Source organism: Poeciliopsis prolifica, unplaced genomic scaffold (genome assembly GCF_027474105.1).
Source record: "Poeciliopsis prolifica strain line A6 unplaced genomic scaffold, Auburn_PproV2 SCAFFOLD010, whole genome shotgun sequence".
Lineage (NCBI taxonomy): Eukaryota > Metazoa > Chordata > Actinopteri > Cyprinodontiformes > Poeciliidae > Poeciliopsis > Poeciliopsis prolifica.
The window spans coordinates 9,414,348-9,438,066 of NW_026562385.1; the positions used below are offsets into that span (position 1 = coordinate 9,414,348).

At 40.2% G+C, this 23,719-nt stretch overlaps 2 protein-coding genes across 7 annotated transcripts; one reads left to right on the forward strand and one right to left on the reverse strand.

Annotated features, from left to right (window-relative positions):
• Positions 1-309: 309 nt before the first annotated feature.
• rangap1a (RAN GTPase activating protein 1a) lies at positions 310-8,854 on the reverse strand. Of its 5 annotated transcripts, none has more exons than XM_055036107.1 (16): positions 8,732-8,854; positions 7,959-8,080; positions 7,209-7,336; positions 6,619-6,678; positions 6,320-6,499; positions 6,086-6,220; positions 5,744-5,902; positions 5,270-5,383; positions 4,516-4,615; positions 4,327-4,411; positions 4,040-4,187; positions 3,780-3,896; positions 2,612-2,717; positions 2,003-2,091; positions 1,755-1,876; positions 310-914 (listed from the first exon to the last, which is right to left on the reverse strand). In XM_055036107.1, the coding sequence occupies exons 2-16, from the start codon at positions 8,068-8,070 to the stop codon at positions 836-838; spliced, it is 1,734 nt and encodes a 577-aa protein (XP_054892082.1). In that variant the 5' UTR covers positions 8,071-8,080; positions 8,732-8,854; the 3' UTR covers positions 310-835. The 5 variants fall into 5 exon arrangements, with proteins under 5 accessions (XP_054892082.1, XP_054892080.1, XP_054892085.1 ...); XM_055036105.1 differs by having other exon boundaries at positions 310-917; XM_055036110.1 differs by having other exon boundaries at positions 1,713-1,876.
• Positions 8,855-11,208: 2,354 nt separating this feature from the next.
• On the forward strand, positions 11,209-22,739 carry zc3h7ba (zinc finger CCCH-type containing 7Ba). 2 transcript variants are annotated; one of them, XM_055036095.1, is made up of 22 exons: positions 11,209-11,459; positions 11,573-11,665; positions 11,793-11,829; positions 13,557-13,754; positions 14,717-14,875; positions 14,958-15,026; positions 15,608-15,665; positions 15,763-15,926; positions 16,691-17,249; positions 17,420-17,481; positions 17,567-17,657; positions 17,748-17,909; positions 17,987-18,201; positions 18,307-18,407; positions 18,495-18,676; positions 19,029-19,114; positions 19,977-20,137; positions 20,456-20,561; positions 21,209-21,317; positions 21,478-21,614; positions 21,701-21,870; positions 21,990-22,739. In XM_055036095.1, exons 2-22 carry the CDS (start codon positions 11,607-11,609, stop codon positions 22,174-22,176), a joined length of 3,072 nt encoding a protein of 1,023 aa, XP_054892070.1. In that variant the 5' UTR covers positions 11,209-11,459; positions 11,573-11,606; the 3' UTR covers positions 22,177-22,739. The 2 variants fall into 2 exon arrangements, with proteins under 2 accessions (XP_054892070.1, XP_054892071.1); XM_055036096.1 differs by having other exon boundaries at positions 18,011-18,201.
• The last annotated feature ends 980 nt before the right edge of the window (positions 22,740-23,719 follow it).

Below are 23,719 nucleotides of genomic sequence, written 5' to 3' on the forward strand. Positions count from 1 at the left end.
GCCTGGTGATGTGGAATCCAGACCATTATCCCTGCAGTTCAAACAAGGCTTTGGTAAATTCCTTTGGGGTGACCTCTGACCTCTTACACCCGTCCGAAAATGTGCAAAGGACTGGCTTCCCATTTCCAGCCAAGATATCAGGAAATCAAAGACAAGAAAGAAGCACAATCAGTTTCAATTTGCTTCATTCACCTTCATATTGGTTTGAAAAGTGTCTCTTTATGGGGATGAAAAAATAAACAGTCAGTAGAGAGATTTTCTTTTTTTTTTTTTTTTTATGAATGTTTTAGAAACAAAAGACTCAAGACATCCAACAAATGGTTTATTTTTGCAAAACAAATGTAAAAACATAGAACCCTGGGCTACAAAATACAGTGAAGATATCGGTTTTTAAATGCACTTTGATTGGTTTAATTTGCCACCCGTCGCTCTTCGATATCTTAACATTTTCTTGCCCCACATTCGTGTCATCAGTAAACGCTATCTGAGAGAATATGAAATTTATCTATTAAAGATAAAGCAGAGAGCAGCTCTAGATTCAGACTGATCTCGGTCAGAGCTCCTCCCGATTGATCTGATCCGATCGGGTTACCCGTCTTTGTTGTAAGATATGTTCCGGGTTGCAGAAGTCGTTGATGAGATTCAGAACGGATTCGTTTCCAGTCCCAACGCATTCAAGTCAAGTCCAAAACGAGAGGGTTAACGCAAAGTGACGTTTCAGATGAACTGCAGCTGTGACGTAGATTATTGTGCCAGAGCGGAGATGCAGCCGTCTGGGTTCTTGTGTGCGGGTTTTTAAGGGTCCATCAGTGAGTAAGTGTTCAGTCGGTGAGCCTCAGCTCTGAGATCGAACTCTCTGCAGTGTAGATTGGAGGCCGTTTCTGGCGTTTCCACATGACTCCAGGGATTTGTTGCTGCTGCGGATGGAAGCACAGAATTGTATAAAGCAATAATTTAAACATCTCAAGAGCCCATTTTTATAAAGTAGCTCCTCCTCCGGTGGATCGCAGACGTATTTATGTATTATTTCAAGGTGCTGCACGTGTTAACGGGGCGGTATTATGTGTTTTCCAGGCACATAGTGCCATTTTATAGCACAATCAAGTAACTGTTATAATTCTGAAGTGTTTTATATAGAATAGGTCTTAAAAAATTTTGACTTAGTGCCTCTGTCTTTAAAAGCTCCTGCTCTTTCTGAAAGCCCTCCTTCAGGAAGTTATCACAATATAGCTCTTCTATTAACTCTTTAGCAACGTTTTTACCAGCTTTGCACTGAGAAGCAGCTCCTATAATGAGCTCAGCTGATGCACAGCTCCACCAGGTGTTTGCTAATTGCTGCTGGCTAGTCTGAAGGAGCTGAGTGCAGGGGAAGCTCAGAAGCTTGGAAACTGCAGCTCCAAGGAGGAGCTCTGTTCTAAAAGGCGGGGCTAGGTCCATCCAGTCGTTTTGCACAGCTGAATGGTTTTCACAGGAGGTTAAAGGATTTCTCAAACATGGCTAGAAGAATCAAAGCAAAACTTCAGGTTTGTTTTTGATGATTGAATAACATTACATGATAAAGAATAAAAAAAGAAGTCAATTTTACATTACATTGTCTCTTTAATATGTTCCATTATAAGTGTGTCTTAATCCCCATCCTGGTGCATAAACTCATAGCCACTTGTGTGTCCACCACCCCTGAAGATGGGGACAGTAATCGTTGCATTTTGTACCTGGAAGCCGCATGCTGATTGGCTCATTCACCACGCCCTTACCGGGACATGAATGCCTCGAGCACAGCCACGTTCTCTTTGGGGAAGTATTCCTGCCGAACGACGTGCTCCAGGGCGTGGAGGTGGCCCGGGACGACGACCACGGGCTTGATCTTGTCCTCGCTCTGAGTGACGCAGAGCAGAGGACACGACGGCAGGCGGATTAATTCGGCACAGATGGCGACGCAGATGTGAAGCGTCGAATTTGGAGAAAACAAAACCAGATGTGTTGACTTTGTCTTACAGCTTACCTTAATAAGTCCTAGGAGCACTAACAAATTGGATACGAAGTTGTAGCCTTCAAAGGAGGGAGTGCTGAAAGCTTTACTCAGGAGGGCATCTGGGAAGAGGGGGCGACAAATATAGGGATTTCTTCAATTAAAACTAAACAAAAAAAACACACCTCAAATCAGAAACCATGAGCAAAAAACCAAATTGGGTTGTTTTAAATCCTCTTTTGTATTCAGCTCCATCAAGTGTGGAAAAAGTCAATCACAAAAGAAAAATGTGAAAACACAAATCATCCTGACAATCTGTTTCTAGAAGAAGGTGAAAATCTTTTGAGAATAAAATAGTATCACATGTGATCCAACACAATGCACAAGTCTTAGTCAAGTTTTAGTGACGATTGTTTTTGCACTAGAGCTCTCAGTCACACAAAAATGTGAATAAGAATATGACCTGAATATTTAGGAAAGCAAATGTGAGGTTTTGTTCTTCTTCGGTGTAAATGTGTATTAAAAATGAGGGCATTAAAAACATAAAGTTTACAGATTAACAGGTTAATGATTCACAAGGTCACAAAATAAAGAAAACGAGAGCAGAAACCAGTCACCCCAAATAAAAGTCGTGCATCTTACCGATTGTGTCCAGCACTGCATTCTTGACGTCGTTGTTCTCCTCTTTATACACCGAGGTGATCTTCAGGAAGGCTTCAGCTGTTTTTCTTGCATCCGTCACATCCACCTGGACAGGGAAACAACTAAAAGTGATTTTGAGACACCAATCTGTAGCACTTTTTGTGCAGTCTGGTCTCTTTATTTTGTTTGGAAAGGTAAGAAATATAGCAGCTTTATTGCTTTGTTTAATCCAGTGTAAGGACGGCAGGTCAAACTAAACCCAACTTTGGCCTGAAAAATAGTGAAATAGTTCTTTTTAACCTTTGAATGAGTCCATATGGATTTTTTTAATACTTAAAATCGTGGTGTAATGTGCCAAAAAACATCTAAGGAATGCAATAGAAATATCAATGCAAAAACAAAAAAATGTTCTATTTCCTGCCTTAAAAAGCTAAACCCAAGAAGAAAAAAAAAAGGTCTAATTTGACTCCAGACTTTTCCAAACTGCACGGAAACCCTGAAACAAAGAACCTGCTTCACCGACACCAAGGAGCGTTAAAAACTTCTGCTTGTGTTGCATTATTTCTAAAGCTGCTCTCACACCGTTTCCTATCATGTGATGTGTGCTGATGTACTGAAAAACAAGAGTTCTGTCTGTCTAAGCGAAGGAAACGAAATGAACTTCGAAAACATTAAGTTCTGTTTTGTCTCCATTTGTGTCGCTTTTTTCCAGCTCCGAATAGTGTGTTTGAGCGCCTCCGAGTGGTCACGATTGGCCTCATCGAACAGAAAGCAGATCAGGTGTCATCAGTTCAATAGTCCAGCATGCCCAGGTGAGTGAAGCGTTTTTAAAGTGTTACATGCGATTAAGTAATCTTACTGCTGTTGCGCTGATTCTGCTGCACTGGTTCACATGTGAGCTAGTTGATGTGAAGGGGATATTCTTCAGCGGCATCAAGTTTTAAAATAAGCAATATGGATATAAAAAGATAAGGATGGTTGTGTGCAAGCAAGTGCTTCAGCAATTAAAATTTAAGACCTTTTAAGACTATTATAAATGAAATTTAAGACCTATCTCTAAGACATTTAAGACATTTTGAGGCTTTAGTTTTAAATTATTACTTGATTAGAGACTTTATAAGGATGTGCCAGCACCTTGTGTCATACGTATATTTCTGCGTTTGCTCACCTGCTGCTGGACTAGCAACGCTCTCTTGGAGCCAAGTTTCAGCAGTTTGTCAGGAGACGGGAAGCTGAGGAAAGAAGAGACATCTGGTGGTCGCGGTGCTGACAGAGGAGTGGATTGCTTTGGATGAGGGGGCAAAGAGAAGAAAGTAGAACTTAGGCCAGTGACGCTGGTCATTTTATCATTTCTAGTGCATTTATTGTGATTTCTGATCATTTCCTGTGGCCGACATTTCTGGATATTGAAGTTTAGTCGCAACTAACCTCGTTGTTGATGCTGCTGCTGTTCTCCTCCTCTTCTTCCTCCTCCTCCTCTTCAATTTCCTCCTCATCTACATCGTCCTCGTCATCATCCTCATCGTTATCTTCTTCATCCTCGTCCTCATCGTCATCAGGCTCACCCTCGTCGTCACTGAGAAACGATCCAAAGATCCAAATATTAGGCAGTTAAGAAGCCAGATACAGCAAGTATGACTGGCTCTTTGTATGGAATAGGGATCAACATGAACAAAAGATTAATTGACATATTGATTACTCATAAAGGCAATCACCTGAGTGATCCTAACAGGTTGATCATGTTCGCGCCTTCCATGCCGTCTTTCACGGCTTTGCAGCCGTCCTCTCCCAGGTAGTTCCCTGAAAAATGGTTTAAACAATTACTAAACGTTCTTTTCTTAAAATAGCTTAAAGTATCAAAAACCAGGCAGAAAGATTTGAGCTGCTGCTTTTCAGATCTGTACCGTTCAGGTCCAGCTTCTCCAGCTGGTCCTTGTTCTTCACAGCCTCGACCACCGCCAGAGCTGCGTCCGCCGTGATCTCACCGTACGACATATTGAGCTCCTGTCAAACAGATGGCTTCATCTTTTAACACAAACAAATGATTGTTTGTGTTAAAAGCAAAAATTATTGCACAAACGACTGAGTTTGTTTTGAAGAGAGAAATGCACGTACTGTCGCGTCGGTTCTGGACAACTCGAGAAGCTTTTATCTAATTTAAACAACTCTTTTCTTCCAGTTTTCAGACTTTCTGCTGGAAAAATTATGTTTCTTTTTTGCTTATGTTTTGACTATATTCCAGCAATTAAGCAAAACTTTTTGTAGCCTGGCCCAGATATTCTGTTGTACATCTCAAAGAAGGAATAATTGAAATAAAAGCCACATTTAATCATATTTTAGATCATGTGTAATTTCTTTTTTTAAGACAGCAAGAGAAGAAAAAAAATACAAAATAAAAAAATCTGAGATTTTTATGCCATGTCACCCAATGCTAACTCATCATTTTACAAAATAAGAAAAAATTAACAATCAAAAGGAAAAAGTAGTCAAGGTAAAATAATTGCCTGTAAAATTTAATTTAAATCAGAGGTGATCAAATCCCACAGCTTAGGCTGCAATCCTTCATACCGACACAAACCGAGAAAAACAAACTGTTGGTGCAATCCAGAACAGATTATGTAACCTAAATTGTGACAGTCTTGTATACCAATCACTCACCTTGAGGACGGGTAAGCCCTCTGACACACTTTCTGCAATAGCTTTAGCGCCTTCAGGCCGCACTAAACAGTCCCCAAAGTTGATCACCTGGATGCTGTGGAGATGTTTCAGAGCCTGTGAGAACAGACAGAATATCCATTATATCAATACAGGTAGAACTGATTCAGTTGCACCAATAACAATAATCTGAATGAGAATTTTATTACATAATTATGGCCGATAAATGAGTAAAGATATCAACGTTCCTCAGTGTTGCAGGGTTCAATGTACGACTCCAACTGCAGGTATGATAGCACTTGGGGGTTAGAGGGAATCTATTTTGGCAGTCACTACAATGGAATAACTTCCCATTACTTTAGGAAGGTGACTTTATGAAAATAAATTCAGTTTTTGCACAAAACATTAAAAAAGATTTCTGATAGAGACAAAAATACTTAAAATATACTGCTACTATTATATCTTGTGTCTCTGTACCTGCGCCATGGCAACAGCCCCCTTTTCAGTGAAGGTGTTGTCGTTGAGGTTGAGGATCCGGAGCCCTGGGTTGTGCTGCATGGCGGAGGCCAGAGCCGTCACACCCGGGTGGTTGATTCCATTCTGGGGCATGTGAACCTCCTCCAGGCTGCCCATCAGCTTAGAAAACAAACAAAAACACAATAGGAAACAATACGTATTGTTACAATTTATGACCAAAACAAAGTGGCTGTTTTGTCACACCCTATCCAAATGACAAGCATTTATGTTTTATAACTCACTAGTATATTCAATATTATCTGACTAAAGTTCTCCTTGTGAATGCTACAGTTTGATCGTCACCTGGAAAGCTTGAGCGAGGGCGGTGGCTCCGTCGTTCTCCAAGCGGTTCCTCCCTGCGACAAACACCTTCAGGCTCAGGGGTTCGTTTTTCTCACTGGATTGTTTATGACACTGGGTCAACGAAGCAGCCAAGATCTGAAGAGTTCAAAACACAACTTGGTACACAATAGTAGAAGAATTGAAGAAGGATTAATGAACAAAAGTCTTTTGCCTCATAGTCCGTTGTTGATTTACCTTTCCGCCTCCGATGCCCATGCCGCAGTTGTTGAGCCGCAGCTCCTGTAACGTGAAGCAGCTGGTGCTCTTGAGCAGCTTCTCGATGCCCTTCACACCATCTGGCCCAAACGCGTTGTCGCTGAGGTCTAAAACCGTCAGTCGGGCCCCTGCTAGCATCAGGGCATCACCCAGGGAGTTCTGTAACACAAAAACACAAAACCTGACTGTAGAATGAGATGGCGCACTAAAACAACCCAGCTAAAGAGTGTGTGTCACGTAAACACAGATTTATAAAGGTGTCATTGATAGTGTTTTACCAAGGCAGGCGGGATCTCGGAGCGCAGGCGACCAGTAAACATGTCACTCCAGTAACAGCGCTGATTGTGAGAAAACACATGTAAGCAATGTTACTTTTTTGAAAAACATAAGAGGTAGTCTTCCAAAGTTACTTATCAAACTATAGAGGAGGTACCTGAGACATAGATACAATATCTACAGATACACTGGTCAGTTCTAATTCTAATTTTTCATTTCAAAACAGAAAAAATGTAGAACAAAAAAAAACATGCATTTCATTTTCTTAGATTGAGGTATTAGCTTTGAATTAAAGACAAACATGGAGGAACTGAACAATTGGTCCCATTTCAGAATCAAACCATCTCCTTAATTTCAATCTGATTTGGCTTAAACTCAACATAGAGCGTCAAGCTGCATGCTATTGGTTAATGCATTTATAGACGAAAAACTGTTATTAAGTATTGCTAGTTTTTATCGCCAGTTGTGGTTTCTGGTTGACATATTTACAATTATAACGACACCAAAAAAAATGTGGGTCAAGACAAAGATGGAGTTGGTTTACAATATTTGGACCAAACTACACTGATGACAAAAGTATCAAACTCAGAACCTTGAAGTCGCTCTTTGTCTCAAGCGCTTTGGCAATGGCTTGCGCTGCCTCGACGCCAACAGTGTTTCCCTCCATCCTGAGAGCCTGCAAACCCTCAAACTCCTCGATGTCCTTCACGATCTCCTCCGCTGTGAAACGGATAAGCAGTGTCAGGTTTAGAAGTAGCAACGGTAAGAACTAGAGCTTTAGGGTTTCCCACAGTGTATTATAAGGCTAGCGGGCCTCCAGGCTTTACTTGTGTCCCCGCCAGGCTAAGCATTGCTTATTTAAAATTGTTAAAAAATGTTTGCATTTTCTAAGACTTTATAGCTGGTTTTCAGACATTAATCCTCCAATCTTCCAATAACACATGATTATAAAGTGATATGTTAAAATTTCCTGTCAACTTTTCAAAAAAATTTCATTCAAGAACACGACGGGCCGCTGGATGAATGGTTGCTGAGCTCCCCAACTACCAGGCTTAGCAAGTTTTCAGGGGTAAAACCCCGAGAGCTGCACAATCCAACTATCGTCGCAATATTTTGATTGCCAACAACTACTAGGATGAGACTTTTGCCTTTAATCTTCACATCTGACATCTGTTTTAATTGAGCCGGAAACGTCCAAATTACTGAATAGGAGCAATTAAGACACCAGAGTAAAACAAACATAAATAACTTGAAGTTAGAATAATGTTTTAAATGCAATACTACCAATAAAATGAGGATTTGCCTCACTGAGTGTGTACAATGGTCTGCTGACGTCACGTACCTGACTGGGCATCATCCAGCTTCCTGCCCTGGCCTTTGTAGCTCAACTCTCCATCCTCGACCCCAGTCTTGGCCAGAGAGTCGGCCAACTCTGCAACAATGTCTGTCGCCATGGAGAGATGCCTGAGGACCAAAGGCATTGTTCACTTTTTTTTTTATCCGTCTCAAGTTAAACTCTAATGTATTCACCCTTACACTGAAGAGAAAAGGATAAGAATGTATCGATACGTTTACCTTAGCTTCCACAATAACTTATTTTTTAAGCGACACCATAATATTCCCTTTAAGACAGAATAAAGACAACTTTTCGGCCTCGGTTTTGCGTTTATTATCTTGTAAGGTTGTTTTAAAGGTGACCTGTCCAACTTCAAACAACCGGCTTGTAGAATAAACCTGCGGCTGCTAACTCTCTGCTAACACTGACAGGGACCGAACTGCTTCGTGTCCGTTGACCCGACAACTGCCGACTCAGCAACACGTTACCTGCTCGTTGCATAAGTCAAAAACCCCAAGCGACGGATTTACGTAGAACCAGAATGAACGTATACTTTACTCTAGAGTCGTTGGTTTACAACGTGGAGAACTTAAGTTTGCTAGCTAGCACTGGTGCGTTTCGCACGAGAACGGTATGTCTGTGACTCGGCCTTTTCATGTAGCAACATAACGTTCGTTGCCGTTGGTTTACGGCTTAAGCTTAATCTCCCCAAAGCTTTATGTAACAAATTAGGATATTTCAATAAAAAAAAGAAAAAAAAAGAAAAGGGACGAACTTACGTCGCCGTTACACACTCCCTTTACGATTGAATCCTGACCAGCTACACACTCCCGCTCGTTTAACCAAAGCATCGCCACACCAAACCGCTTGACGACCGCCGGACGAGGAATCACGGGACTTGTAGTTCCATTGGGACTACAAACGTAAGTCGTCGATTATTTCTGGAAAGAGTTACAGCAGTTTATTCAAACATACACGAAGATGAATGGGAATGCAATATCACTGTACATTTCCAGCAGGAGGAAAATATATAATATAGATAATGAAAAAAATATTATTAAAATATATACATAAAAAGGTTGCTTTGAATAATTATTTAAGGTCTACAGACCTTTCAAAGATAGATTTACTGCTGATAAAGTTATTGCCTTAATTACTGCATTTAACTATGTTGTACTGCTCAGTTTATGCATTTCAACAGTTAAAAAGTTGCAATGATGATCAATAAAGTAAGTATTGCCTGGAACTAATCTTTTTAGTATCTGTCTGTTATTAAAGCTGTGTGTGAAGAGAAATTGTGCTTCCTGGTGGAAATGAAATAACTTTCACAAGTGGAAGAGTCAAAATGGTGTCGACGTAACATCTCCAAGTTTTCGTATTTATTTCTACGTTTCTAAACAACAATATGTAAAGGAATTCAAATGGATGGTTAATCTGAGGTTAGGATTCAATTACATCAAATAATTTGTGCTGTAATACTAAGTTATTATACATGAACCAGTCAATATAGATGTAGAATCAAAGCAAAGATTGGTAAAGTTTTTATTAAAAACGTATAAAAACATAAGAAAGAATCAGAGACAGGCAACATTCATGGAGTCAGGGAGTAAATTTAATGTATCTTAATAAAAATTAATTGAGTCAAACATTTAATTATATCTCAATCCTAACATATGTCTGGATTGGGATATTTTACATGGATTTTTTTTCAATTCAGCAAATATATATTTATCTTATTAGCCATTTACATGTTTAATTTCAGGACTACGCCGGTAGATTTCTAATTCAAAATCTATGGTATGTTTGGTATTTGGAGAGCTGAGAAACTGCAGTATTTAGGCTAGTCAAATGCTGTCCAAGGTCAATGTTGTACATTCCTCTCTGTACAATCTGCTGGCCTCTCAAGCCAAGTCAAGTTGATTTGCACAACGCATTTTAGCAACAAGTTCCAAGTGCTTCACCTGATAAAAACCTAACACATTAACCAATTATATTGAGAGCAGCAAATCATAGGATGCCTATTCCACCACAGGGAGTTCCACAGGGAGTCATTACCACCTCAGGCAATCCAACTACAAGCTTCTCTGTTTAACCACAAGTTAATTAATCTCCGTGCAATTCTGATCAGAACCGATTCACAACAACATCTCATATTAAGGCAATCAGACTCAGCTGACGCATAATTATACAGTCTATTTAATCCGTAAAGAGAAGGTGGGGTCTTCCTTCAGTCTCCTCTTGATGCTGGTGTGGTGTTGTTGCAGGAAAAAGACTCTACATGCTACAGACTATGGTTAAACAGCAAAGTTGTATTACAATACTGCAGCCTAAGTCAGCACCCCTGATCTCTGAACTACGTCCCTTTTATACACATATTCCCCAAAGTCAACACATGCATATTTTTCACATTCACGTCTTCTTTTGGGTCTTGGCGCCGTATTGTCTGCTTATGCATTTGGAAATCAGAGATTAGACTTGATTTTCAGACTTAATGTGTTTTGACCCTTGACCTGATGTTCTCCTGTGTGGTCAAACACTGCAAGAATTCAAAAGTCAACTATACATTCCATTTTAATCCTGGTTATAAAACAACGTAGTCAAGCTCAGCCGATTAAACACTTTGGTAAAAAGTTCTTAAATGAAACCCTGTGGAAAAGAAAATGACCTTTTAAGCGAAGGGCATCATCTGGAGCGAGAGAAGTTTTTGTCTTCAGTAGCTCAGCTTTTGGACAAGGTCCATTTTACAACCACAACAAACTGAACTAATGCAATGTATATGCATAAAGCTTGATTACAGGATTACAAAGTATACATTTATTGAACATAGTGTTGTTTCAGTTTTTTTTAAATTTGTTTTTTAAGTTTCTAACCACATTACATCAATAGGCGTAATTACCATTCAGTATTTCAAAACCAACCACAGTCATTTCTTTCCAGATGATTCAAATACGCAGTTATTACTTTAAAAATTGTTCCTAAAATAATAGCCTAAATATTTTCTATCATCATTTATTTTGCTAAAAGTGATTTTAGGCTTTTTTTTTTTTTTTTTTTTTTTTTGAACGATGGAAAGAAAATCAAAAGTTACTTTTCTTCTCGGTTTTGTGTAGAAGCCCGTTAAAAACAAAAGTGTTGCTTTCGGGGACATCGGGTAAAATCGTAACTTTCTCCGATTTTTTTTTAAGAGCGGTTATCACGTGACGTCACAAGCCGAGTCGACGGGCTCGCTGTGGTCACGTGACAGCTCTCACGCGCGTGTGGCTGGTAGCTGAGAATCGAAACTTACCGGAGACCGCGGAGAGAGAGAGAGAGAGAGAGAGAGAGAAAGAGAAAGAGAAAGAGAGAGAGAGGTTCGGTCGGACTCGGAGGCTCGTCCTTCCTGCCTTCTCGGCCTCGTAGCGCATTAGCTCAAATTCACAGCCGCTGCTCGCCGTTCCTGCCTCTTCCTGCCACCATGAACTGCCTTTAAACTTTGCTTGGGCTCAGTGAACTTCCCCACTTTATCGGGTAGGTGTGTCTTGCGGAAGTTGGCATTCATAACAGTGACGTTTTGGTGGGGGGGGGAAAAAGTAACAGTATAAACAAATGTAGACTCAGAGTACGCCACCCTCCCTGACTAGCTGGGGGTTCTCTGTTTCTGTGGAGTGGACCACCATGGAGTCAACCCGAGAGAAACGAAAGGAAGAGATAAGCAGGGCTCTGGCTTTCATACAGTGAGTACATTGTTTTTATATGTCGGTACAAGGGCGCTGTTACGGAAAACGAAACTAGCCTTGACATGCATCCTTGTCAGATAAGATGTTTAAGCGCTTCTGATTGAGTTTGTGTCTTGTGTTTTAGGTCTCCTTTGGCTTATCCAGATCCTGCAGGGTACCAGGTAGTGACTGTAGTCATTTAATCTAACGCGCGTGTGTGTGTTTTTACTGTTGTTTTCACATGTTGTTGCTGACATACATCCTTCTCAGTGCTGATGGTGTTACACAGTGTCTTGCAAAAGTGTCAAGAACTACCAGAAGTTTATGACATTTTGTTTGGATCGCAAACACTGATCACAGAGTTGCACTAACTTGTGAGGTAGGAGGAAATGGACTGTCGGTTGTGTTCAGTCCCTTTTGATCTGGTGTGAGGTCTTCCTGTCAGTCTCCTCTTAGTGACTGTGGTTGAGCAGCAAATGCTTTACGACAAGACGGCAGCCTCAGTCAGTTGTCAATTGTAATAAAATCCCCGTTTGTAGGGTTCTGGTCAACATACTTTCTCAACTCAAAGTTTGTGTTATCGCATGCCTGGCTTCTGTATGTCTGCTAATGCATCTGAAGTCCACATAAGAAACCTGTCTCTTTTTCTCGGCCGGTCCTCTTGCACATTACCAAAAGTCCTTACTACACTGGTGCATTCACATAAGATCAAGGGCAAGAAATTGGCTTTAGCAGTGAGCGAAGGTGTAATTGCTCACAAAACAGCTGTTCTGCGAAGGCCTTAGAGGGGCAATATTGTGTTAAATTGACTTTTTTTTAGCCTTCCGTCATGTTATAATGTTATTCCCTTATCAATTTCAAGGCATTAAATTAGAAATACATTTATTTTTTTAAAGTCACATTTGATATCGTTTTAAATCAACTGAAGGTAACAGAGTTACTTGATTATGCTATGAAATGGCACTATAGGACTGGAAAGCACATCATGTTTTTAGTTTACAGTGAATATGGGGAGATGTCAAGCATCTAGACATACACTAAACTTTTCAGAGTTTCCCCCAGTGTATTATAAACCTGGCAAGCCACCAGGCTTTATTTGCACTCCCACCAGGATAAACATGGCTTCTTTATTTATTTTAGGTATTTTAAATGTTTAAAAATATTTAGTTTAGATATTATCCATCTCTTCCATAATTACTTAGTGATATTTTCAAATATCTTGTCAATTTTAAACATCTTTTATCTCAATGAACATGGTGGGATGCCCAGGCGCCCCTACCACCAGGGTCAGCAAGATTTCTGGGGGAAACCCTGCCGTACATTTGGCACAATACAGTCAGGAAGCAATTCAGAAACCTGTGATATTCAATGGTTTGGTTCTGCACTGCTGCAGATGGTGCAAGTCACCGGCAGGTCTGTGAATGCACCGTTCAATTTGGGGTTTACACAAGTTTAGGAGAAGCGCATGCTGCAGTCCAGAGGACTTTTTTTTGTGAAATATCTGACTTATTTGAGTAATGCAATGCCAGTCCAGAGTCTGTGCTGCCACACTTTAGCCTTGGATTGAAACCCATTCGCGTTACAAGTGGGCCCGGCTGCAGGCCCGGTCGCTCAAGCATTAGCTTCATTGCATAAACACAGAAAAGCAACTAAAAAAAGCACCAAACCTTTGTTGTGCTGAAATCACATTGAGGAACTGGTTTCCTTAGTTCCCAGCTGCTCAATATGTATTGTTAAGGTGGTGATTCAAAACAGACTCTATCATCAAATAAATCAACACATACAAAAAAATCAACACATGTTGTTCTGTAATATTTAAAATTCCTCCAAATGGATGACACGTATCGTGTGCCAGGACTCGGTAAATAAAGGGGCTTTTGTGCATCTTTTCCTCGTCTTTCTCCCTCAGGACTTTTTGACCCGCTTGGTGTGCAACCTGCTGGAAGAGGGCAACGCCTTCTTCCGAGACCAGCAGTGGGAGGAGGCCGTCAGACAGTTCACCGAGGCCTTGAACATCTCGACCTACGCTGAAGGAGATGGGATCCAGATTCCTCACGCTCTGCTGGAGAGCCTGTATGTCAACCGAGCCGCCGCCTACCACAGCATGGTGAGGCTCTTTGCTTTTGTGACGAATGAAGAAAGATGCTGCTGTTTTTTAAATATTAGCAGATGTATTAAAAGGATTAAAAACCACGACGATTACAAGAGTACTATCCTGCAGCCTCAGGTTTTGCTAAATATAACGCCATAAGCGTGGTGCACATAATAAGGGCCGAATCAGTTACTTGAATGACTTCTAAGTAATTAAATAATTGTCAACTAATTTATCAGTCAATACGTGTAGCATATTTCAGCAATAAGGCAGTTCAAAGTGCTTTACATCATAAAAACAAAAATAAAGTAATAAAAACAAAAATAAAGTCAAAAAAACCACATGCCAAATTTATCGTTAACTGGAGTATAAAGACTCTAAAAAAATTACATGCTCAAAGCAGTAATTACTTCTATTAATTCATTTTTTAAATTTTAAATATTCTTTTTTCATTGAAGGTAAAATGAAAAAAAAAACTTTGTCAGTAAATTTGTTCTACCCAGAACTCCTGAAGTGACATAGTTTCAGTATCACATTATTTAAATTCTGTAGAAATAATCTCCTGTTGGGCACATTAGGCTGTATTATCTCATTGAAAAATGTAAACAAATTATTTTACATCTTTTTATGTATTTCTGATATTTGAAAAAAAAAAAAAGACTTAAAAGGTTAAATGTTAAAACCAGTGCAGTCGACGGTTCTTTCTGCTGTTATTCTTATCTAGACTGTTCTTCCTCCCCTTCTTCTTTTATTTAGTGCCAGCCTGATGAATGTCTGCTAAGAAATGTTTCTAAATCACGTGGATGTTTTTGATTGGTATTTACAAGGTCACAGAACCTCTGCATTCAGAGGGAACAACACTCAACAGCTCCACCGTGCTGAAAACATGTTCTTTCTAACAAAATGGTAATCAAATGTTCCTTTTCCGTTGCTCTGCTATCGTGAAACGTCACCTCGCCTTCTCTTGCCTTAACAAGGGGAAGTATCATGAAGGCGTGGCGGACTCGGACTGCGCTCTGGGGGTGTGCGACGGCAGCCGCAGGGCGCTCTACAGGAAGGCGCTGTGCCTGAAGGAGCTGGGGAAGCACAAGGAGGCGTACGACTGCACCACCGTCTGCCTGCTCAGCAATCCTCAGGTACGGTTAGGTTCAACGCTTCCAGACGTGTAAAAGAGTCGGGTGAAAGGGTCAAAAGACTCACTCGTTTAACTCCCAACAGGACAAACAGGTGATCGAGCTGTCGCAGGAGCTGGCCTCACAGCTGGGGATGAAAATTAGAAAACCTTATGTGAGTTCAAAGTTGAGCAAGTGAGGTGATGTTTACCTTGTGAAGCAAAAGAAAAACAAACATTTTTTTTTTAGCTTTGGTGTTGAGTTATTGAGCTTCATTTAAAAAAAAAAAAAAATCACAGTGAAACTAATCCAAAGTTTAGTTTGATAGGTTGGTATGAATTCTATCTTGTGCAAAAAGAAAATAAGTAATAAATAATAAATATGATAAATAATATTTAAAATATAAATTAATATTTTTTGTCAATAATAAATAAATGAGAAAATAAGTAATAAAATAAATAAGCAAATAATATCTAAAAATTTAATAATTTGGAAAATAAGGACTGCTTTTCTGAGTTTCTTGCTAAAGCGTTATGAACTAATATTTGAGAATGAAAACCCTTTAATTCTGTGGCTATAAAATATTTTTATTGGTCCTTATTGGATTTCAGTCCAGTCTATGTTTAAGACTCTGCTGCAAATTTTCCTTTTATTCTTATAGCAGTTTATGCTGTTAGGCTGCATTAGGTTATTCTTACATTTAAAGTCACTCCAGATTGTACTTTATATATTTTTTCCCCCCTTTCTCTTTTCTAGACCCCTCCCAGTAATGTTATTCGAAATGGTGTGAATCCTCCAAGTGCCGATGCAGCAGGTCGGAAATCTTCACTTTCAAGTCTGCTCTCTAATTAGCGCAAAATCAGCCAAAGGTTTGAAATTCTTGTGAGATGAACTTTCTTCTTGCTTCACAGTCAACTTATGCAGCATTCCTAAGCCTGCCATCCCCTCCACACCTCCTGGCTCCAGTCGTCCTGCAGTCGCTCTCCAGGTGAAAGCTGTGGAGGACTTGGAGGTGATGGGCGACGACTTGGACAGTCTGCTCGACAGCTTCCCTATTGGCCAGGTTCTGTCTGAGGTATAGGGAGCTGGGGGTTTTTTCTCTTTTTTTGAAGATTAGTAAACTTTATGTAGGAAAAAGTAGTTATTACCGGGGGTCCACACATCCTTCAGCGGTTTGGAGGAGTGTGGCAAATGTCCTGTCAGACCGTCAGTTCCCATAACGACACAAGGCTTCTGGACCTGATCCCGGGTGTGCTGACTGTTAAGAGTAAAAGATGTGTGGGGTCCAACTGAGAACATGGGTAGGTTAAACTTGTATGTCTAAATTTAAGACCTTAAAATGTCTTACATTCATGAAAAAAAATTATTAGCTTTAAATATATTAATCACAAGTCTTAAATTTTGTTGTGGCAGGACTATTTAATAAATAAAAAATATTTATTTTTTCTCAATGGATTTTTTTTGCCAGGAAAAAAGTTTTAGTCACACGCAAAATCTTTATTGCATACTGTGACTCTAGATGGTTATGCTACTGGCAACTAGCTGCTAGTCTACCCTTGCTAGTTAGCTAGTTTTATTGCCTCTTTAATGGGCACAAAGCAAGATTCATAGTTTTTGCCATGTTTGATTGTAATGCAACAAGTTCCAACAAGAAATCCCCTGTATTTGTAGTTGTTTTTGCGTTAAAGTTTATTCATGGTGGCATTAAAAATGTCTCAAAAAGCCTTAATTTTGACTTCCTGAAACCGGCAGAAACCCTGTATTGCTACTTTAAACTTAACCAGTTGCTCTAAATAATCATTTTAGCTGTTGCTTCTCTTATCTCCAAATCTTTCTCAGGCTCTGCCGTTCTCGGACCCGAGCCATGCCGCCACTTCCACCCCCTTCCTTCCGGCCCCGACGCCCCAGCTGCCCCCGGCCTTTTTCAGCTCATCCATCAGCCAGCTCAACTCCTTGGACTCGTTCACAAACGGCGATCACGGCACAACTGCTGCAGCTTTGGATATCCTGGATGACCTCTACACTGCTGGGAATGGATACGGAGCAGACGCCTCCACACGAGATAACCTGGATGGGCTTGATTCTCTGGACGTCCTTGACGACATTTTGGACTTGACGCCGAATGCTGCTGCTGCTGCTAAGGAGCCTAAAACGGAGCTTGGTGAGGGAAGAAAGTCTCTAGATGAAGTGTGGAATGAAGCGGACACTGAGAGGTCCGTCGCCGATATGAAACCCCAGAATGGTCACGACCCTAAAGCCACCGCTAACGCCACGAAGCAGCTCGACTCTCTAGACGCCTTGGACTCCTTCCCCGCTGTGGAAGGTGTTGGGCCTGCTCTACCCGGGGTTTCTGTTGGTGGAACAAGCCTGGACTCCCTCTCTGACTTCAGCTCAAACGGTGATTAAAGTTGATCTGTAACTCATTGGTTAACCAGAACGGTAGGGCTGGGTGCTACGGACATGCAGAAAGCTTCATTTTAAGAAGCGTGTGGATGCGAGGATGGGGGGAAAAGTTACATTTTGAATGTTTCTTCGCTCTGTAATTTGTGCTCTGGTATTACTCCCCAGGTTTCTCCGAGTCTGTCAGATCTGCAGCTTCCGTAACAAAATCTCCAAATAAACTCAACAAAGTAAGACTGGGTTCACAACTGGTTGGCTGCTGTTTTATTTTTGGTATTGTTTTTTAACATTAATAGGAATCCTTTTCACTCGCAGGTGAAGGATACCCATAATGGGACTGTCTCTAACCCACTGTCCTCCACCCATGACTTCCTGCCGGCTTGCGCCCTCTGTTTTCCTCGTGGAGGTCTGTTACACGTTTTGTCTTCATCGGATTTGATCCTGTTGGATGTCTACAGATAGGCTTTTAATGTGTGGGTGTATTTTCTTTCCCTAGGTAAAAGTGTGTACAGTTTTGTTCACAAGCCAGACCTGGTCCACAACTGTAAGAGAGACATTTTGTTATGCAGACGAAAAGCTGACTCTTCCTCACAGTGGACGAGAGTGAGACAGCTTCCTGCCAGGTCTTCATTCTATGGACCTTTTGTTCTTTGTCGAGGTAAGACAACGTCAAAGAGATGATGTTTGCAGTATCCAAGCATGAAGATTTATGTTTTGGGTTTTTTTTGTATTTAGAGCTAATGAAGTCTGGGGATGCAGGTGTGTGCAAGTATGGAGAAAATTGCACCTTTGCCTACAACCAGCTGGAGATCGACGTTTGGACAGAGGAAAGAAAGGGGCGGCTGGACAGGCTCTCCCTGCTTGGAGCATCAGCGGTCCAACTGGACCCGGTGAGCAGCATCATCAACCTTCTGCAGGAACACATGGGCATGTTTATCTTCCTCTGCCAGGTTAGTGCGCGCCCGCTGTCATATCCGAAAGGTTTAAAACTGAAGACACGAGGGTTGACTTTTAGTTTTCAAGTATTTTTTATTTTTTTTGTCATGCCTCCTTAGGAATGCTACGACAGTAAACCTAGAATCATCAGTAAGCGCTCCTGCGTCAGTCAAACCATCTGCTCCAACTTGGATGATTGTCACAACTTTGATGCTAATAAGTGAGTCTGCGCCAATCCCGAGCCCTCAAAGCTTCTTACATTCCAGGTTCACACGACCTCCAACGTCTCCCCTCTGCCTCCCGCCAGGTGCGTGGCCTTTGTGGTGAGGACCCACAACATTAACTACAGCAAAGTCCGACCTTTCAGCGTCGTGCGCCACTTGGATTTGTGCCGGCAGGCCATCCGATACGGCTGCCAGCGGGAGGACAATTGTGTGTTTGCTCACTCCGTCATAGAACTGAAAACCTGGAGGGTTCAGCGCCATACAGGTGCAGTCATGTCACAATAACAGACGCACGAGTTGAACTGTGTCGCACAGGTTGAGTGATCCAGGAAGTTACGTTCTCAGAAGAGTGAAATTTTGAGGTACATTCAGGCTAACAGTTTCTCCCCCTTGGCTGCACGATGTTCCAAATCCTATTTGTCTGTACCTGAAAATAACCTTTGGGATACATTTCAAAACATTTTTAAAGTGACATTTGGTTCAAAACTTCCTGCATTGCTGTTCTAAAGACTTGATAAACATTATTTTAAAGCAGAATGTGTAGTAGATTGCCACTTTGTAAATACTCAATGACCAAATAGTGAGAAGTTTTTATTCAAATGTGTGTTAATTTACAGGAATCAGTCTGGATGAGATTGTGAAAGTGTCCATGAGGTTTTGTGACAAGCAGGAACAAAACTCAAGAAAGGAGAAAGACAGAAGGGTAAGGAAGGAGATTGGTTTAATTGACAGTCCACCAGTTTATCTATAGGCTTTTTATTTATTTGAAATTAGTTTCGATCTTGTTTTCATTCAGTAGAAAAGGTATTGACCCATTACGATTTCTTTTTTTTTTGTCAGTGTGAATGTGTCAAATAAATGTTAATATCCGAGATAACCTGAAGAAAAACAAAGAGCAGTATTAAAATGATCAGCCAATCCGGAGCTCCGTTTAAAAGTAAACATCCTTTAAACCTTGAAATCGACAACAAGCATCTTGTTTTTGCAGTAATTAGAAAAGCAGAAGGTGCGTGAAAACGTGAGTCTTTTTACAGATTTTTGAGCAGGTATAGTTTTAAGCGCTCACCATTTCATCCTTTACCATATTGATCAAACTGTCGCCAAAATGTACTGTTTAAATTTGTCTTGGGATTTCATGCAGTCTTTTAGTCATATTGGTCAGTTTGAGTCTGTGTTTGACATTTTATCCAGGTTGAGCTCGTTCATACTTCTAAATCAGGAAGCCAGCAACGTTTGGTTATTGTTGCTTTTCTGTTAACAGCAAAAACACACAAATATTTTTTTTTATTTCTATTTTATGGCATTAGAACATGTTAACAAAGAAGGTTTTACAGTACTATGTCTGAGTACAGGTGAAGTTTATTGCTGAAAATGTCACTGTTTGTAATATGGTGTTCATTAACATCCAACTTTCCATGTTGAAATTCTGATTTATGTTTATGTTTTTCTGACTTTTCCCAGGTTAAATGACTTGTGTCCTTTTTCATTTTTTGCCTTTATATACAAAAACAGATTTTACGATGTCATGAAATAACATTAGCCTCTATTAATTCTCCTGTCTCCAGCTGTCTTCTGGTGGAGGTGGAGGCAAATTAAAAGGATCAAGCAATGCTGGAGCAAGTCTTAACATGAAGATGAAGTTTGCATGTTCACAGTGCTGGCGGGACGGCCTGATCAGTGAACCGGACAAAGGCCTCAAATACTGTTCAGCTAAAGCCAGACACGCGTGAGGAAATACGACAGTCAACACATATTCAGTAGATTTATTTCATTTAACTGGTCTATAACTGGTCTTGTTCTTATTCAGGCATGAATCTTCAGCACACTGTAGACAGAACCATGCATTCTTGACAGTAGTTATAATAAATAAATATAATATGTAGTAGTACAATACTCTCATTAGAAAAAGACTTTAGCGGCAAAACCATTTACAATTTTTCAAACCATGAAAGACTGATTCAGTTAATTAAAAATGTTTTTTCATCTGATCTGCTCTATAAAAGATCTTTGGGTGCCTCCGGGTTTGTGCCCTTTTCATTTCCAGGTGGATCAAAGAGAGACGAGTGCTGCTGGTCAGGTCTTCAGAGCGGAGTAAATGGGTTCTTGTCCGACCACTGCCACACGCCAAGAACTTCCCTCTGTACTATGATGTAGGTCTGCTAATTCTGAATATAGGAGGCTTTATGCAAGCGCGCATCCCGGACGAGCCCCCACATTTTTGTTGTATGACTCATTTAGCCCAGAGGTTTAACATCATGTCCAGCGTCTTGAACTGCTACTTCAATATTTCCACATAATGTTGTTTCCTTTTGTTCCTACCAATTTATGATAAATTCCTCCTGCAGTAAAACAAATTCAGGTTTCCTTCCCCGAACCTTCACAGTTGGTATGATATTCTTGGAATATCATACCAATTTTTGCAATTTTTCTCTTTTTCCTCAAGTGTAGCAGTCACTATAATTTTCAAGAAAACGCAGTACGAACTTCAAGTAGCATCTTTACAATAAGTTTTGCTTTTGTTTTGGGATCAGCTATTGACATTGTCAGCCACTGTAGAGTTGGACCTCTTGGCTGCTTCTCTGTTTTAATACAAATGAGGAAGAAAAACGTCCTTGTGTGATACTTCTTTCTGTTCACAATTAGGCCCTATTTTGTGCTGGTCTATCGCATAAAATGCAACCAAAACACAAATGGCTTCCTGATTTTTACGTGACGAAATGTGAGAAAGGCGAATTGCTATGAATTGGTACTTTTGCAATTCTGCGTGCATTTATTTGTTTTTTTTTTCTTCTGTCAGATGTGTGCACAGGTTCTGGAGAAGAGAAAGTGCAACTACACTGGAAACTGCACCTTTGCTCACAGCCAGGAGGAGAAGGAGATGTGGATGTACATGAAAAATAACGAGTGTGAGTGATTTCAACTGCCCTCCACTGCAGTAGCTATGAAATAATAAAACAATCACACAAATCCTGTCTGGTGTTTGAATGATTTGGAGTCACATTTTAGATGCTTTTGTTTTATTTTGGAATATTATTGCTTGTTTTATTTAACCGTTTGTGTTTGCAGTGTATGACATGGAACAAGTTTACAACATGTGGCTGGCTTTAGCTGCTCAAAACCGCCAGTCAGACGGATCCGTGTGCAATCAGTCTAACCAGGAGGAGAAATTCATCGCAATGCCAACCGACTATGCAGAACAAATGGTTGGTGAACGGTCCATTTGCTCGTTCACTGGCATTGCAACGAGAAGGAGGTTTTAAACATGCATCCTTCTTCTCACTGTTTTTAGGATGGCTTCCACTGCCGGCTGTGTGGTAAGCACAGTAACAGCGAGCGGCAGTGGCAGCAGCACATTTCTACGGAGAAGCACAAAGACCGAGTGTTCAGCTGTGAGGGTGAAGACGAGGCCCTGACGTGGAGCTACCGCTTCCCTGGAGCGTGTTTCAAAATCTGCCCCAAGTAAGATCGGCGTCCGGCCATCCAGTCCTCCTCCACTTCAGACGTTTCCTCAGGTTGGGAAACGGCTTAACCCAATCGAGGACCGTTCGCAAATTGAGCGTAATCTTTGTGATTTCCAGAATCGCAGACGGCGGCGGCTGTCCTGACGGGGTAAGCTGCGACTACGCTCACGGTTCGGAGGAGCTGCAGGAGTGGATCGAGAGACGGGATTTTCTCAGACAAAAGTTAGCCAAAGCCAGGGAAGACATGCTCATCATGCCGGACGAGCTTGACTTTGGGAAGTACAACTTTCTGCTTCAGGATTGAGAATAATGGGACTTCACAGGCCGGTTTTGGACCCGGAAACTTATCAGTGTGATTATTTCACGCCTTGTTGAACTGAAACCAAAGGGACAACAATCAGGATTTCCAGCTAGCCAAATCTACCATTTAATCTGTGGAAGTATTTGCCTTTCAACAAATAAGTCACCATTTAAACTTAATTTTGTTTATGTTTTTAAGTATCTAGCAACAAATGTTCTGCTCATTTTGGCATAATGTCAGCATTGTTGTTAAGTTAAACATCCTTTGAATGTACTGGATAGACTGTGAAATGTGTCGCTGCCATGAAAGAATCAGTTCTATATTTTTTTTCTAAGGTTCAAATTCAACCATGCTTCCTATTTTTGTTTTTACTCTCTCCCTCCATTTGGCTTTTTTCATAAGCAGTTCGTCCTTTCATCCTTTTACATTTTGTCAAAGTTAGCAAAATGTTGGACAAACGTAAAACCCTTACATACTTAAAATCAATGACTTTGATTTGGTTATTTTCAAACAAGCTATGTGACATTTGGTTTTTTTAATTTTTCTCTCAGAATAATAAATGAACAAGAAAACCTGCTGTCAACAACTTTCCTCATTTTAGCTTCTGATGTGAAAAACCCATGCATAATCTGACATCTTCATTTATAATTTAATTTTGCAGAAATTTTCCTTTTTTCTCTATTTTTTTTATAAGGAACAGTTGGATGTTTTCTTAATATGCTGAGGATACCAGGAATACAGTGCTAAGCATAATAAATTCAACCCTGCTTGCAGTAACACACTTTTACCAAAAAGCCAATATAAGTAAAAGATTTACAAACTTTACATGTAGAAAAATATCCCATTTGTAGCTAAATTCTTGGTGGCTTTATTTGATCCAGTTAGCAACCCCAAGCATTTTATAGTCCTACTTTTTAGTTTTGTTGAAACTTTTCTTTTGTCTTCTGACTCTTTGAAACCCTGGGGTACTCTTTGAAACCCTGGGGTATAAATAAGATGCGTAAGTTAAATCCCATGTTTTTTTAGTTGCTCGGATGCTGTTTGTTTTTTTGTTTTTTTCGTGTCTCCACACAGAGTAAGCAGGATGCTAATACTGAGATCTAATTTAAAACATACTGAAATTTCAGTATGTTCAATAGTTTACTTTTGAAGTAAGTGTTAAGTGAAGTTTAATAAAATTCTATTTTGAGCATATATTTTAAAATACACACAAAATATCTTTAAAAGCATGTTTCATTGCTACACATGAGAAAATATTATTATTAAATATTATTCACTTAAAGCATACTTTTATTTAACATTAAATAAAATATATTTTAAATCTTAAAAATGTATTTTGGTACAATTATGTTTTAAGTTTGTTTGAAGTTATAATGTCAAAATTAGTACAAGCATGATTTTAGTATACTTTGTATATATTTATATTAAAATGTACTTACACAAATGTACGCACTTGCTGCCCGGCGCGCGCTCCCCGACATCCCGGAAGCAGATTGTGTCGCGTTAACCTCTTGACACGACGCTGTTGCACTGCCTGCATCGGCCA

Coding starts and splice junctions, on each gene's coding strand:
- zc3h7ba (XM_055036095.1), top strand. CDS start 11,607: ATGGAGTCAACCCGAGAGAAACGAAAGGAAGAGATAAGCAGGGCTCTG. Junction 11,830..13,556: donor CAGATCCTGCAGGGTACCAG/GTAGTGACTGTA, acceptor TTTCTCCCTCAG/GACTTTTTGACCCGCTTGGT. Junction 21,615..21,700: donor CCGACTATGCAGAACAAATG/GTTGGTGAACGG, acceptor CACTGTTTTTAG/GATGGCTTCCACTGCCGGCT.
- rangap1a (XM_055036105.1), bottom strand. CDS start 8,070: ATGGCGACAGACATTGTTGCAGAGTTGGCCGACTCTCTGGCCAAGACT. Junction 6,221..6,319: donor TGGGCATCGGAGGCGGAAAG/GTAAATCAACAA, acceptor TGAACTCTTCAG/ATCTTGGCTGCTTCGTTGAC. Junction 2,718..3,779: donor CGTTGCTAGTCCAGCAGCAG/GTGAGCAAACGC, acceptor TTCCCTGTCCAG/GTGGATGTGACGGATGCAAG.